General features: G+C 34.9%; 1 protein-coding gene across 5 annotated transcripts in view; it reads right to left on the bottom strand.

Moving 5' to 3' along the window:
* Window positions 1-244: 244 nt before the first annotated feature.
* SEMA3A (semaphorin 3A) overlaps window positions 245-14667 on the bottom strand; it is a 329677-nt gene continuing 315254 nt past the window's right edge. For 4 of the 5 annotated variants that reach the window (XM_066981865.1, XM_066981753.1, XM_066981832.1 and 1 more), the window contains 3 exons: window positions 11744-11811; window positions 6273-6415; window positions 245-4596 (listed from right to left, as the gene is read on the bottom strand). In XM_066981865.1, the coding sequence (XP_066837966.1) occupies window positions 4141-4596; window positions 6273-6415; window positions 11744-11811 (667 nt within the window). In that variant the 3' untranslated portion in view covers window positions 245-4140. The remainder of the gene's footprint in view (window positions 4597-6272; window positions 6416-11743; window positions 11812-14667) is intronic. The other variant, XM_066981908.1, reaches the window with a different exon arrangement.

Here is a 14667-nt window from a genome sequence, read left to right as displayed (position 1 = left end):
AGTCCATGAGGCTGTGTCAAATGATATGCTGAAGATAAGTTTGAAGGTTCCATTTCAAGCCTTACTAGTTTGTACTCTTCACAAAGAAACAATAAACACCATTAATAAAAATAACAGCCCTTCTGGCTTAGTAAACAGAACTTATATACACTGATAGCATTATATTGGCAGCAATACACTCCATACATTCATGAAGGTTACAGGGCACATTTCCATATAAATAGTTAAGACAGTGAACTTCAAATATTTGGAAGAAATGTTTATTCAACAACTGAATACATGCTAAAAGAAATAATTTACAGCAGCAGTTTCATTACATTTTTCCTCTCCAGTTTTCTAGTTCCCATCTGAATTGAAGTGATAGATATAGAATTAGAGTTATTTACTATCCAGTAAGGAATGTGCTTAAAGAATAAGCACATAACTTTGGCACTGATATAGCAAATAAACTACCTTATCACCTGTGTGACAAAATCTTGCATTTTAGTATTATGCTGAACACACCAAAATGGAGTACCTCTAGATAACAGTACTTTACACTGTACCTCCTTATCTAGTCAAAAATATTTACATCTCTTTTGGCTAATGTGTAGGTAGCAAAAACTGAACTATTAAACACATACCATTGATATTCACTAAATAATACATAAAAAGGATCAGTAAATGCGCATTCACATGCATTTAATTTAATTTTTATTTTTTTTATTTTTTTTTCTTTACATAGTGACTTTATTGGGTCATTAAGATTTAACTCTGTTCTGCAAAGATGCACATTTTCTCAGTTTGATGTTATAGTTTAACATAATCATCATACAGTTTTCAGGAGACATTGAACAAATTCCCATCTTCAGTGATCCATGCAAGTGCAGTGTACATGAGTAAGAATAAGATTCAATGTATTTTTCTTCCTTTCAAATGGATATCTTAAAACAAAACAATTTTTTATGGTTATAAATGAAACTTTTTATTTCTCTCCAGCATAAACACAACTTCTTACTTTTTCTAAAGTCTGTAACTAGGAGTTTAGAGGGTTTTATTGATGATTTACAGAAATGCTGTTTTTACCTTTATTTTTAATCCTTATGGTGTGTTAAAAAAATATGACACAAATGGGGGTATGATTTTTATTGAAGCTGCAGGGCATCTTTCTATCCATGAATTTATTAAGGCCTATTTTCTTTGAAAAAAAAACAGTTCATTTCACAGTAATATTAAATGTTGTTTTAATTTGACCATAATATGAATGTGAAAAACATCAATTTCTGCTGCTGACTTGATCATCTACCCTCTTATTTACATGAGCAAATACAAAGACATAAACAAGACTACTCATGTCAGTGAGGACTGGATTGAAGTCAGTAAGATCTGATCACATCTATTATCCAATTAGACTGATAGGTCATAGTAAAAACATTGCAACTTCTGTAATTTTGTTCCCATTAATTATCTTTTTTTCTATACAGAAAAGCACATCTTAGAACCCAGACTTAATTTAAGCTGTTTTTTTCTTAAGGAGTGTTGGAAGAGGTTGGTTTGGATTTTTTATTTTTTATTTTTTTCAGCAAATAAAAGTAAAAATGAGCATGGTAAAGAAAAAAAAAAGTTACATGGCAATACCATTAATATGTATAAAAGGAAACTAAGTCATTTAGGGCCTGTCAAAATCAATCTATATTTTTCCCAATGAATTCTCTGAGGTTCATTTTAAAACTGTTTCCTTTTGTAACAAAGAGGATTCTAATGACTTGATGGTACATAATAGCCCTACACAAAAGGCTAAAGAGTGTTCTGTGATTACAATTAAATACTTCAACAGACAACAAGGATCACAAATTAATCATAGGCTGAGCTGAAAATTAATACTTCTGTACAGGAAAGCACATAGTTGAACCTATGTTTTAATTTATCTCTACTCAGCATATCATGAAAGTATGAGAATTTAACAGCACACTAAAGTTCACAAGAGTCAAGTTAAACACAAGAGATAGTTAAACTTGCTTCAAAACTAAATTCCCAAGTACTTTCCATGGCCTTACAGACTTGTCCTGCCCTATTCAATGAATTTATGCTAAAGAATTAAATGGTAAAAAAACTTGCAAGTTCATCCCCTGCAAAAGATTCAAAGGGGTCTAAAGTGATTGGGCCTTTAGTGACAACCCAGCTGTTGTGAAGGCAAGAAACCAAGGTTTTGCTAATCAGAAAGATACTTTAATTAGTGAGTAGCAAGGAGACGGGGACATACTGTGAGAGTTGCTGTCACAGCGGTTGTGTTCTATTGTATCTGATAAGGCCAATAGTGTTGTGATTGATAAATTAAATAATCTGGAGTGAATAACAACAAAACAGATCAGTCATCAATACAGACACACTTTTATATAAAAACTCCTTTAGCAAACTAAGGACTTTGTTCTAGTAATCTTCCCCGCAATGACATTACTTGAAATTATGCCATTTACTGACTCTACCAAGGCAAAATATAGGAGGCTGGAGAAAGATGACTTCAAAAGAACTGGACACCATAGAACTGGGGACCAAAGGCACATATGTGCTGAGGTGAATAAATCCACTACTTATATCCCTAAACTGACACTTATGGTGCAAGTGCATTGTCTGTTTTACCCTGTTGCTCTCCTGTATATAGAATAAGACAGAAGTGCAGGACCAAATTATCTGCTAGTATAAAATAATGTTAAACTGAACTGTACCAATTTACTACTGCAGCAGACATCACCCAGGGATAAAATAGTCCCTTTGATTTTAAAACAGAGAGCTGGCTCTGAGGTTATATATATGTGGCCTAGTGCTAGTACTTTGCATTTAGGTGATCTGGCCCACAAAAAGAATGGAGCACTGGGAATCACTAGTGTGGACATATTTCTACCACTGAGTTGGGAACAAAACACCTTAAGCTGAATGTGAGCTTTGCTCATGGATATATGATAGTCTATGAGCCACATTATTTAAATATTAGCATTCACAAATATTTATGAACCAAGAAAGCAGGAGTGTAATTAGTAGAGGGTATTTTAATGCTATTTACTTTTTTTTTTTTTAATAATAATAATAAAAAAATATACAACTGAAAATCAACTCTCCTCTTAATTGGTTCAGTCTATAGTAAGGTATTACACAAGTTCAATCATTTCAAATACCATACTTAGAGAAAAGAATGCAGAAGACTTCCATGCGATACAGTGACTTTCATGTTAAAATAGCTTAGTTTTAAAATTGTTCTGAAGTTACATGTCATAAAGGTTACTGAGACAGTGGGGAGGAGGTTAACTGCAGTGTGACTAGTTCCCCTGAAAGATTTTCCAAACAAAAAAGTAAAGCAGCTCATAATTGGAAGTTGTCCTTATTTTTTTTCCTCTAAACCAATAATTAGGAAGTACAATATTTCTAAGACAAAAAGTCTAATCTATTTTAGAAAAGAGCTAATGTTTGCTGCATATTTTCCATTGTACATTTAAATTATATTTTTAATAAAATACATCTTTAGATCAAAGCTGAAAGAAGTCATCAGTAGTAGGCCAGTGTACTCCAAACTTTTTTTGTTCTTCCAGATGATGTTCAAATTTCCGTATGTTGTTCAAATTTCCACAATCTCACTCAGTATTGTTTTTCCTCTTCTAGTACTTATAAACAGGAGAACTGGTAGACAAAACAAGAACAAATCCTTGTGTCCAATCATGTATTTAGACGTTCATCAGCTTAATGAGTTCATGCAGTTTTATAATAAGTCTAGGAGTGGTAGTGCTGATGATGAAAGGTGGGTTTTGTTTTTCTTTTCTTTAAGATGACAGCATGAAATACAGCATTTTGTTTATATCTCAGGCAAAAGAGAAAGCAAAACCTGCCTGCTGAATACTTGGAGAACTGTTTGAGCAGTAAGCTAGGTCCAGGTGAGTTTTCATCCTTGATACTCTGGTCTTTCTGGTCTTAGAATCAGAGCAGAGACAAAGGACTTACTAGGAAAGTTAGAAATAGATTTTATTTAAACCTAGTGGAAACTGTTTGAACTTTCCACTCTTGTAAACATCCACATAATGCCATGAAAAAGTTCATGTATATTGCATTTTTTTTCCAGTTATCTGTCTATACAAGTTTCTACTTGGATGAGGTTCCTAGAGGTAATGTAGCTCAGACACTCCGTGGTGCCCTCTCAAATTCATGGGTCCTCCTGTTCCTACCTTTTTTATTCTCTTGTAGGTGTTTCCACTTATTTGTATTCACCTGCGCATTGGCAGGCCTTTGACGGCGTTGTTTGCGGTCTCTTTTCCAAACCTGCTCACAGAACTCATCCATCGTGTTGAGATTGGGGTGATTGATTAACTGCATGAAGTCTCTATACCAGATCTTTTGACTGGGTGTCATGCTATTGGTAGCGTCCTTGGTTTTGGAGGCATCACCATCATCTTCTTTATGGAGCAGCTCTTCCAGGTGGTCAGTATCAATTACTTCCAGGGTCACTTTGAGCAAAGTTTGCATGAAGCCATGCTCCACAGCATGACAAAAATAAATACCAGAGTCTCTCCGTTGAAGACTTCGTAGCAATAGGCCTTGCTCTGTTCGGATCATTCGATCATCCACTTTTATCTGTATTAGACAAAAGGGGTAATTTCAATAGTTATCTTTCATATATGTGCAAAATTATCATCTTAACTTACAAGTTCCTTAGTACAGTTCATTTCAGCTAGTAAAATTTGGCCAAAAATCCCAAAACCCACATAAATGGAATACCCCTTGCCAGTCATCTGCAGTTATGGCAGAGTCAAATACTCTGGACAAACTATTCTTGTAGTACAAAAGGAGTTTGGAGGATGAAGAATTTACTCTTTAGTCTTTATTGATACTTGAGAAATACTGGTAGCAGCTCAATCAGATGGAATTGTCAGTAAGATTAGAGAAAATGCCAACAGTTAATCAGCAGAGCCAGCATGGATTCATTTGCCTTAATTAAAGATGCCACATTTACTATTACCTTTCAGTTAAGCCCAAATACATATGTGGGAAAGGTTCAATTGTTCCCTGCTATAGAAGGTTTTATTTGTAGGAGGGGGTTCAGGGTAAGTGGAGAATTTACAAAGGAACAATAATGATTCAATCTGAAATTTTTAATATTCAAAAAGTAGCTGTCCAAAATATATATTTATGAATGAACTGATATCTAGAAATATAATTTCCTTTTTTGAATCCATGTGGAGCTGTGGACAGAATGGGCACAAATTCATCTGTTGCTCTCTTCACCAAGAATAAATTCTAAATATTTTACTATTTATGCAAATAAAGCAAAAATCAAAAGTATATAAATCGGTTTATGTAACTAAGTGCATGCTTTAAAAAACTTATTTCAGTGTAGTTTGTGTATATTTCCAAATACTTTAATGCAACAGACAAGTTTTTGTTTCCTAGCTTGATCTCTTTACATACCAGAGTAGATTATTCTCTTAAGACATATGTGACCTAGCTGGATAGTAAGATGATTTGAGAACCCGGGTAATAGGTTCTCAAGAACCCAAGTAATAATGTAAGAATGTTGGTGACAAGAGAAAGAGGAAAATAATCTGTCAGTTTAGTGCAATGCAACCAGAGAAAGTGAGTGGTTTTGCTTCTATGAATACTGCTTTTTGATGAAAAAGCTATGCAAGTTTTCATACTCTTGGGTCTACTACAGTTCCTCATTCTGTCTGTATTATCTGCAGTTCAGTCTTAGAGCATGCAGCACATAGGAAACACTTCTGTTGGACTACCTTTTACACAGCATAATTAGATGAATATAGTCAGCTTTCTCTCTCTCTCTCTCTTTTTTTTTTTTTTTTTTTTTCCAGAAGCAGCTTTCAGGTCTTTGTAATATTTAAGTTCAATATAATCCGTGTATGATGCTTTAGGTGGTACTTAGCATACTAGCTTTTTGTTGATCATCTGTGAAAGGGAATTTTAGTATATCTAAAATATCTGAATGAAAATCAAAACAAAACAAAGAAAAGAAACAAACAAACAAACAACAACAACAACAAACAGTATGTTTTACAAGGAGTAAACCAGGGACAGAGTATGAAAGTTTTCTTATGCAGATCAGTAAAACCTCTTGGAGTTTATGGGATTTTATGTGATAAGAGTATGAATATGGTGAGGAGCAAGAGAAATAATAAGATTCCAGGAGAACAACTGCAAACTGAAGTACAGATGGACATTATTCTGCGAAGGACAGAGGTTCAAATATATCTTCATAGAAAAGATTAGTTGTATCTCTTAATTTTTTTCTACTGTACCTCTTCTTTGCGGTCATCGTTTTGCTTCTGGAATTGCCAGTAGACTATGGCACGTTGAGATTTTGGACTGCACTCGAGAAAAGTGCTGCTATTCTCTACTCCATAGATAATCTTTTCCTCCACAGTCTGACCACTTGGATTATCTGTAAAGCAAGGGGAAAAGGAAAATAGGAAAAAGGAAAAAAAGGGAAAAAGGGGAAAAAGGGAAAAAAGGAAAAAAGGAAAATAGGAAGAAGGGAGGGGGAGGAGGAGGGGGAGGGGGAGGGAAACAAATTTAAATGATCAGGAAAGAAAAAAGATCTTAATTAGCAAATGAATTTGTTTATTTACAAGTGGGGGTCCTTTAAGGTGTTTCAACGTAATAAGACTCTTAAAGATGAATTTCTCCATATCAACATGTCTTTGGAAAATCTCCAACACCTCTATTTTTGTAAGTAACCCTTGTAGTTTTTTATTTTTGTATTTTAAATCCTAACAGCTGTTAATATATCAATATGTGAAGTTAATGAATTTCATTGTGAAATTTTGTTCAAACCTCATTTTTATTCATCAAGGAAAACATCTAGGACACGACAAGAATTTTTAGTGGCCAACTGTATGCAGTGAGAAAACTCAGGGTGTAGTTGCAGAATGCCTGTAATGATGCCTCCTGGGCTCTATGATCATAATACTTTAGAGCAAAGTAATAAAACATGAGGCTATTTAAAAGTAGTATAATGTATTTAGATTATATGGCACTACGGTTTGCTGAAGCTGTTAATGACCAGGAATAATGTTTTTGAGGAAACAATCTTCAATTAATCATTTCCTCTCATACTGATATAATTTATGGAAATGTAATGAGGTTAATAAACCAGACATTATGGGAGGGGAAAAAGAAAGTTAAACAAATTACTTCCTTTTGTAACAGCAATGTTTCAAGATATTCATCAACTTGCTGGAAATATCACATAGCTATAGGACTTATATGGCATTTGATTCTTCTCCAATACCACAGAGGCTGTAAGGCATCATATTTCAACTCTCCACCTTAGCTCTTTAAAATGCTGTTATGGTCTTAAGTGGCAAGAATACAATAATCCTACAGAGTAGATGGAGAGGAAGGGGTTGGTAAACTATTTAACACTGTTTTGATCTCATGGGGTTTCCTGCCCCCCTGCCATTATTTGTCATTCTTTCCATTTTCCATTTTTGATCTATAGTACTGGATTTTTTTTAGGAACTTCTTTTGAAACAGTTTAACAGGAAAATGATGTCTAATTAAAATATTCTCAAATAAATCCCTTGTCATAATGTGTTTGCTTTCACTTAGCCTTTATCATATTGGCCAAGTTTAGCAAACACAAGTTGTTTGATAGACTACTGAGCCAAAGGTAAAATTGAGCTTCTGGTTTATGTTGACACAGAAATCATGTCTTTCCATAATGACTTGCAGTGCAATGGAGGATAGGAGGAGGGATGGGAGACAGAATAGGAACTTGTGCTTGCCCAGTTCTCAGTAAGGAAACATCAAATGGCCTATGAATGTTAAAAAAATAGGGATGGATTAGCTTGCTTTCCTCTGTTGGATTATAAACTTTTCCAGCAAGTAAGCGGGATATCATATAATCAAACAACTGAAGCAACTTTTATGACATCTCTCAGAGACCACATCACAATGAAGAATGTCAGTACAGCTTTAGGCCAGGAAGATGGAGAGCAATGGTGGAATGACTTAGAAAGCAAAGCAACAAAGAAATTGTAATACAGATGGAAGAGAATGTAGCCAAGTGTACAGAGGAAAGGCCTGATGGAGCTTGGGCAAATTTTTGTCAATAAAAGTGAAGAACTGGAAATATATGAAGAGATTAACTGAATATGACTGGAAGTGAAAAGATAATGATTGCAAATGGAAATGGTTGGATGATTACTCATTGCTACTCTATAGATTCAACAGCATGATCTAGGTGTCCTTTCTCTTCTCTTTCAAGTTAGGTGCTCTGATTTAGGAACAGAATTCACATGACTAAGCAGGCAGCCAGCGATACTCATACAGTTGACAAGAGGCAGTTTCGTATCTGCACTGGGATGCACAACAGACAGCACATGCAGGGCAGCAGCATATAAGACAGCCAGTAGGAAATGTCCCCTTAGCCTAGGATCATTTCTTTGTCAAGGATCCTACTGTGCATGAGCAGTAGCATAGTTTTAACTATATAAAGGAGTTTCTTCAGGAAAAAGTAGATGCCTAGGATATCCTTAATATTTGAGAAACTAACCACAGTTTTAATGAAAGTTAGCTTGAAGGTGAATGCTCTGACACCGTTTGAAACTTCTGGGTGGTTTGCTGGATCTCGCCCATGGCATTCAAGTCTGAGATCACATGGTAGGTAGCAGAAGCCCTCTTTCAAGTTGTTCACAGCTCCAGAAAATTTAGCAACAGCCATGCAATGAGAGGGGAAGGAATTAAGAAATCCTTAAAATTTAATTTCCATGATTTAAGGGAGCAGAAACAGGTCCAAAAACGTCTATAGAGTTCACATAATACTGAGTATGTAGAGTGCAAGAAAGTAAAGCAAAGTGATGGCATAATCACAGGACCAGAGAACAGCTCCGGGACTGAGGGAGAAGGTGAAGAGAGTAGGAAGAAGAATGAAAGACTAGGAAGTTCAGAAGAACAGCTGGAGTAATTAAAAAACTATAGAAGTCATGAGGGTGGTTATGAATTTCAACCCAAAATCCTGTCTGAGATCTGCAATTCCCAAAATGAATTCAACAGCAATATCAGTTTACTACCCTGATAAATACATAATTTCTGACATAACTGAAGAAGTATGAAAGGTTAGGTACTTATCCCAAGATTGGTTTGCAGGTGAATGCATCTGATTTTATAGACAAACAAGGAGCAGTTCTGTGAGCTCTCCCTGGGATGACTTACCTAAGAAAAGGTTCCACCTCACTTACAAATTATTCAAAACAAACAAACATACAAACAAACAAACGAACAAACAAAAAACCTTGATAAATTTCTTGATAGCACTAGTATGGAATAATTAAAGAAAATTTGTTCTTTGGCTGACAAAAAGTTGATTATGTTTTTAAATTCAAACACTAATATCTGGCCAAACATACGTACAACTGAGGATCCTCAGCTTTCTCTGTTGTCGCAGCATACTATGTCTTATGCATTTGCACAAATGAACTGAGAGAGCTAACTAAGCTTTATTAAGCAGTATTGCTTCTGACTGATATCTAGGTAAATTTCCACAATGTCTTTAAAAGTGACTTGTATACTAAGAGACTGTTTTTTTGTTGTTGTTATTGTTCGTTTGTTTGTTTGTTTGTTTTGTTCCTGCAGAGAAATGTGTAGAAATGTAGTAAATGATTGCTGGAGCTCATTCTTGGCTATAAAAATTCCCAATTCTACTTGTGTTGTCCAAGAAACTACTGGTCATAACCAAGGAAAAAAAATAACGTAAATTGGCAAAGTTCATGGACCATGTAGCTGTCTGTATACTGCATGATGCACTTTTCCATACGTAAATAATCTAGGAAAATTTTACAGATTCAAAAGTTAGAATTAATTTGGAGAAAAATCAATTCTAGAGCAATCTAAAGCATTCATTGTGTAAGGTATTTAGACAGTGCATCCTTAAAGGAACCTGGAACTGAAGAACTGAAGTAAGTCCTGGAGTGTTTTTTTGGTTTGGTTTGGTTTGGTTTGGTTTTTTGTAAGTTAGTTTCTTCCAGTCGCTCCATCTTCATTTCACCACTAAGTACAATTTTCAAGTGATATCTTGCCTCATACTTCACTGCTCTACCTATTTTGACTAAGCTGTATTAAAACTCCTTGTGGTCGAAAGTAGTATATAATAGCTTTTTCCTGACCTTGAGTTCTCATGATTTTTGTCATTAAAAGACTGCACAAGATTACTCTCTATTCTTTGGACAGAGGATATATTTTCAGGCAAATATGTTTTCCAGGGGAAGGTTAAAAAAAAAAGTGTTTTGAATTACTTTCCTGGTCTATGAAGATAGGGAACAGACCTAAAGTTGTATAAAGTAAAACTAGCAATGGGAAGAGAATGTTAAAAATAAAATGGACCTGTGGTAGCTAGCTCACCATGAGTAGTTTAAAGATGGAGAAAGAAAAAAAGGTGAAGGCAACGTCTAAGACATGCTGCTTTCAGGAATAAAATCCATATGTAGTGCCTGATGTAATTTCGTATTGGGGAACCAATATGTCATCTCAGCCCCAATAGCCAGTTGTCTCATCTGCTATCTGATGTCTATTACTAGATATCATTTAAGTGAAAAATTGTGAACTTTCTACTAGTCCACATTGTCAAATTCAAATTAATCTAATTGTGCATTCATGAGTTCTCAAAATGTGACAATTGTATATTGGTCATAGTCCATTCATGAACTTTCCCAATCCCTTTATTCTGAGTAGCTTGGCCTGAGTCTGAAAATGATGAAGCAAAAAGAAAAGCTACAGTAATCTTAACTATGATTTTCAAATAATTAAAAAGGAAGATAGAAAAAATAGTTACTGATAGATGGTGGTAGTGAATTGTAGCTGACACAAGAGTACATGTATGGATTATTAGTCATTGTTGCTAGTATAAGAACTGGATGGACATAAGGGTTTTGAGGTATCTCCATGTACAGCCACCTCTACTTTATTTATCCCAGAAATCTGTCCAATAGTTTAACTGTTATTACAGATATAACACAAACACAAGTAATCTTTTTTTTTTTTTTTTTTCCAGCAGAGGGAAGTGTTGCCTAAGTGTTCTCTTCATGTAGGGCAAAAAGTACATTTTTCATTCTCTGAGTGAAGATCTTTTGAAGAGTTTGGCAACAAATTAGTAACTGTGAGGTTCATTAGCCAAGCAATTCAAGAATGGAAGATCTGGTCAATACAGTATGTGAAAATTAAAAAAAAAAAAAAAGAAAGTAAAAGATGTCAGGGAAAACTGAAAGCCTACTGAAAGCACACAGGACAGGCCTACTACATGGAACGTCCTGATGGTAAGAGCTGTTAGGGTGTCACCTACAACAAAAGCCATTCCATATTTAGCAAAGGTGGCTAATCATGTGCTTGTTTATCATCACATTCAAATTATATGAAGTAACATATATGTACTTCTTGCTGCTTTGAAGGTGATATTATTCTTTTCCGACATAATACACCTAGCCTGATAGTATGATATAAGGTAAGTGAATCAGAAAATAATAAAATAATAATAATAATAATAATAATTAAAACTGTTAACTGAGGAATAAAAAAAATAATAATAATCTTTAGTGGTTGCTATAATACAGGCTGCTGTAATAAATTGAGACAATGATACATTATGTTCATCTGTACAAAATGTTCAAGACAATTTATCCAACAAACCATTCACGTGTTTCCTATTTTACTCATGCAGTGCAGAGTCTGTAAGTTCATACAAATTTGTTGTAATTTAGCCATTCCCATAACTCACCATGATGCTGCAGATCTGAGCAGTGGGTAAGAGGGTCTCCATTTCGGATGTCTTGTCGTCTAGTACGTCTGTAAGTATTATATTTGAAAATTATTAGTGACCTCAATGGTCAGCATTCACTTTTGCCAACAAATGGAACATATAAATATAATTACATAAGTCACAAGTGCATCTAGTCAACATGATTAAGGAAATCATCTTATTATATTCTATGCATTATCATAGTTCATCAGCCTCTACACTTACAGATAAAGTCTTCAGGATCTGGTAAATGCATGTCTCTTGTACTGAGCCTATGAAATACATTTTAACTTTGTAGGTAATATTAATCAGAGACAAATTCATGACTTGGTTCACAGATACCGGGACTGTTATAAGGTATCAAAGCATAAACAGTAAAGTTGAGCATGCACCAAAAACATGAAGACATGGCTTTTCTGCAAGCACAGAATACTGTATCATGGCATCTTTTAGTTAAAATGACATATTAGAATGAATGGCTTTTAAAGAGTGTCAAAGTGTTGTATTTTCTACAAAATCTAAATTAAATTAAGTAGATGATCTCAGCCACTGCAGACTAACGTATGTGTAAAACATTTAATATATGTATTGCAAATGGCTTTGTCTTTAGAGTAACTGAATAAAACACTTGCACAGGAAGATTTAGAAATGATTGTGAAGTCTTTCCCCAGTTTTATCTCCACTAGCGATTTCAGTAAACAAACAGATCTGTGCTAAAAATACTCTATTTCACAGAAGAAAGCTTTTAAATATAATTTTATTTTGCATTTGTTCTCTCTGTCTGCTCCTATTTTTGTTTAAATAGCTGTGACAGAAAATTCAGCTGAGCCACAGAAAAGGGTTTCATATTAAAAAAGAAAGAAGAACAAGGCAAACAAAGATGTGTTTCAAGTGTGAGCATTTTACTTTAGGAATCAGAGAAAGCCTGAGGGCTTGCAAAATTAGGAGAACAAAGAGGATTAAACTGCTGAACAATGCTGTGATTTCAGATTACAGCATCCAACAACGGATATGCAAAAGTCAAGTAGCCTTGTAAAAAGCACTGTTGGTCACTCCCTTGTGGCAACAGCCCACATTTTTAAAAAGCCATTGTTGTGCAGCACAGAGACCATCTCTCTTCAGTTCACTAGCCCTATTTGCAGTCTCTAAGAGCCCAGCATCAACACATACTAAGAGTTTTCACAGAGGCACCATCATCTGCACAGCTGACTCCTCTTGGCTGAAAGATTTTAGTTTTGTTTTCTTGTTTGTTTGTTTGCTTTCAACTGAAAACTATTGAAACGTTAAAACTGAAATTATGTATATGAAGTATGGCAAAAATTTAAAAAAAAAAATAAATGGAGAACGTGCATTCTTGATGTCTTTCTGAATAAAAACCACAAAAAAATGTTCCTAGTGAATCAGATCTTAGCATGCTTTAATAAGAACGATTTTTTTGTTGATTGATATATGATTCAAAAATATACTGATCCTGATTTCAGATATCTTCTTTATAGTACTGTTTACCAATAAATAAAAATATTCCCAAGACTTAAGGAACCATACAATTACATTACTCCATCCTAAATTTTGAAAGACAGTATATTTATAGGGTACTATTTGTAGGAAAAAACCTGTGGAAAGATTCATATTACCGTCAATGGAATTTGGATGTGATGTTTAGTTAGAATCTCAGGAAAATGTCACACATATCAGTATTTTATCAACACGATGATTTATGAAATATGAACCAGAACACATCTGCATGGGGCAGAGTTAAGTGGTCACAGTACAGGAGCTCTGAACTGTCATTTAAACTTCTTAAATATACAAAGAAAGAGAAGTAAATTAAAATCATGACTCATAAAAGTTCCTTTTTAAAAAAGGAAAAAAAAAATCTCTAGCAGCAAAGCATCTGTGCAAATGCCTCAGGACTCCACTTTCCCAATATTTCTGGAGCCTAAAATTGCAGACATTCATTATTTGGAAAATGATGACATTTAAGCCGTTTTCCACAATGCTGATTTTGTCACAGATGCATTCAAAGTTGGCTTGGGGCAGTGGGTACAGCAGGTACCATGTAAATAGCTGATCCTCCCCCTCAGTAGACTTTTTATTCTGCTGTTGCTGCTGCTCCCAGGGGAGAAAGGGGGGAGGTTGCGTGGGACAGCTGCTTCTCCTGTCAGGACCTCAGTCTCCCAGAACTTACTTTTAATTTTGAAGTGAGCTCAAGAAACATAAGTTTTGCAACCCAAAGTTTTTCTATAGCTATGCAGACCAGTGTAGCTCACTAACCTCACCCCTTAATCCCAGTAAGAAGAGCTATGTCTTTCCCTTTACCGTTGATGGCAAAGGTGAGTTCAGTCTGCTATTTAAGAGAATAAATTGAAGAGACGGATAAGGAAAAAATGAAAAGCCCTATTTTTTCTCTCTGTGTAAGCAGATGAATTATATGATTAGGTCATTTGTGAATCTTGAGTGGGCAGGGAGTAAGAATGGATATTAGGGAATGCAGAGAAAGCATGAGTTTCAGGGACAGAGAATGGTTGAGAGGTAGCAGAGAAGGATTATCCAGTGATTAGACCTTACTAAAATCTCCTTCGATTCAGAAACAGTACTCAACCACACTGATTTCTAACCCTTAAAACTTTCAGATCAATTCAATCTCTCAGGGTCCCTTTGAAAACCTCACTGGTCCCTCTCCTTGCTTTCCTTCTCCTCTTCCTCTTACTGCTGTGCTCCCACCACAAATTTGAAATTAGCCCGTGCAGCTGAGAAAACTTGACCAGCTCTTCATTTGGGATGGGTTCTGTTTCTCCTTTTTAATTATTTTCTAAAGAATTTCAGAAAAAAAAAAAAAAAAGAAAAAAAAGTCTCAGATTAACTCTGTTTCCTGGTGCAAAAGTAGAACCTGATGTTCATTC

Source organism: Anser cygnoides, chromosome 1 (genome assembly GCF_040182565.1).
Source record: "Anser cygnoides isolate HZ-2024a breed goose chromosome 1, Taihu_goose_T2T_genome, whole genome shotgun sequence".
Taxonomy (NCBI): Eukaryota; Metazoa; Chordata; class Aves; order Anseriformes; family Anatidae; genus Anser; species Anser cygnoides.
Note: the sequence above shows the minus strand (reverse complement) of the source record. Positions and strands in the feature narration are given on the sequence as shown.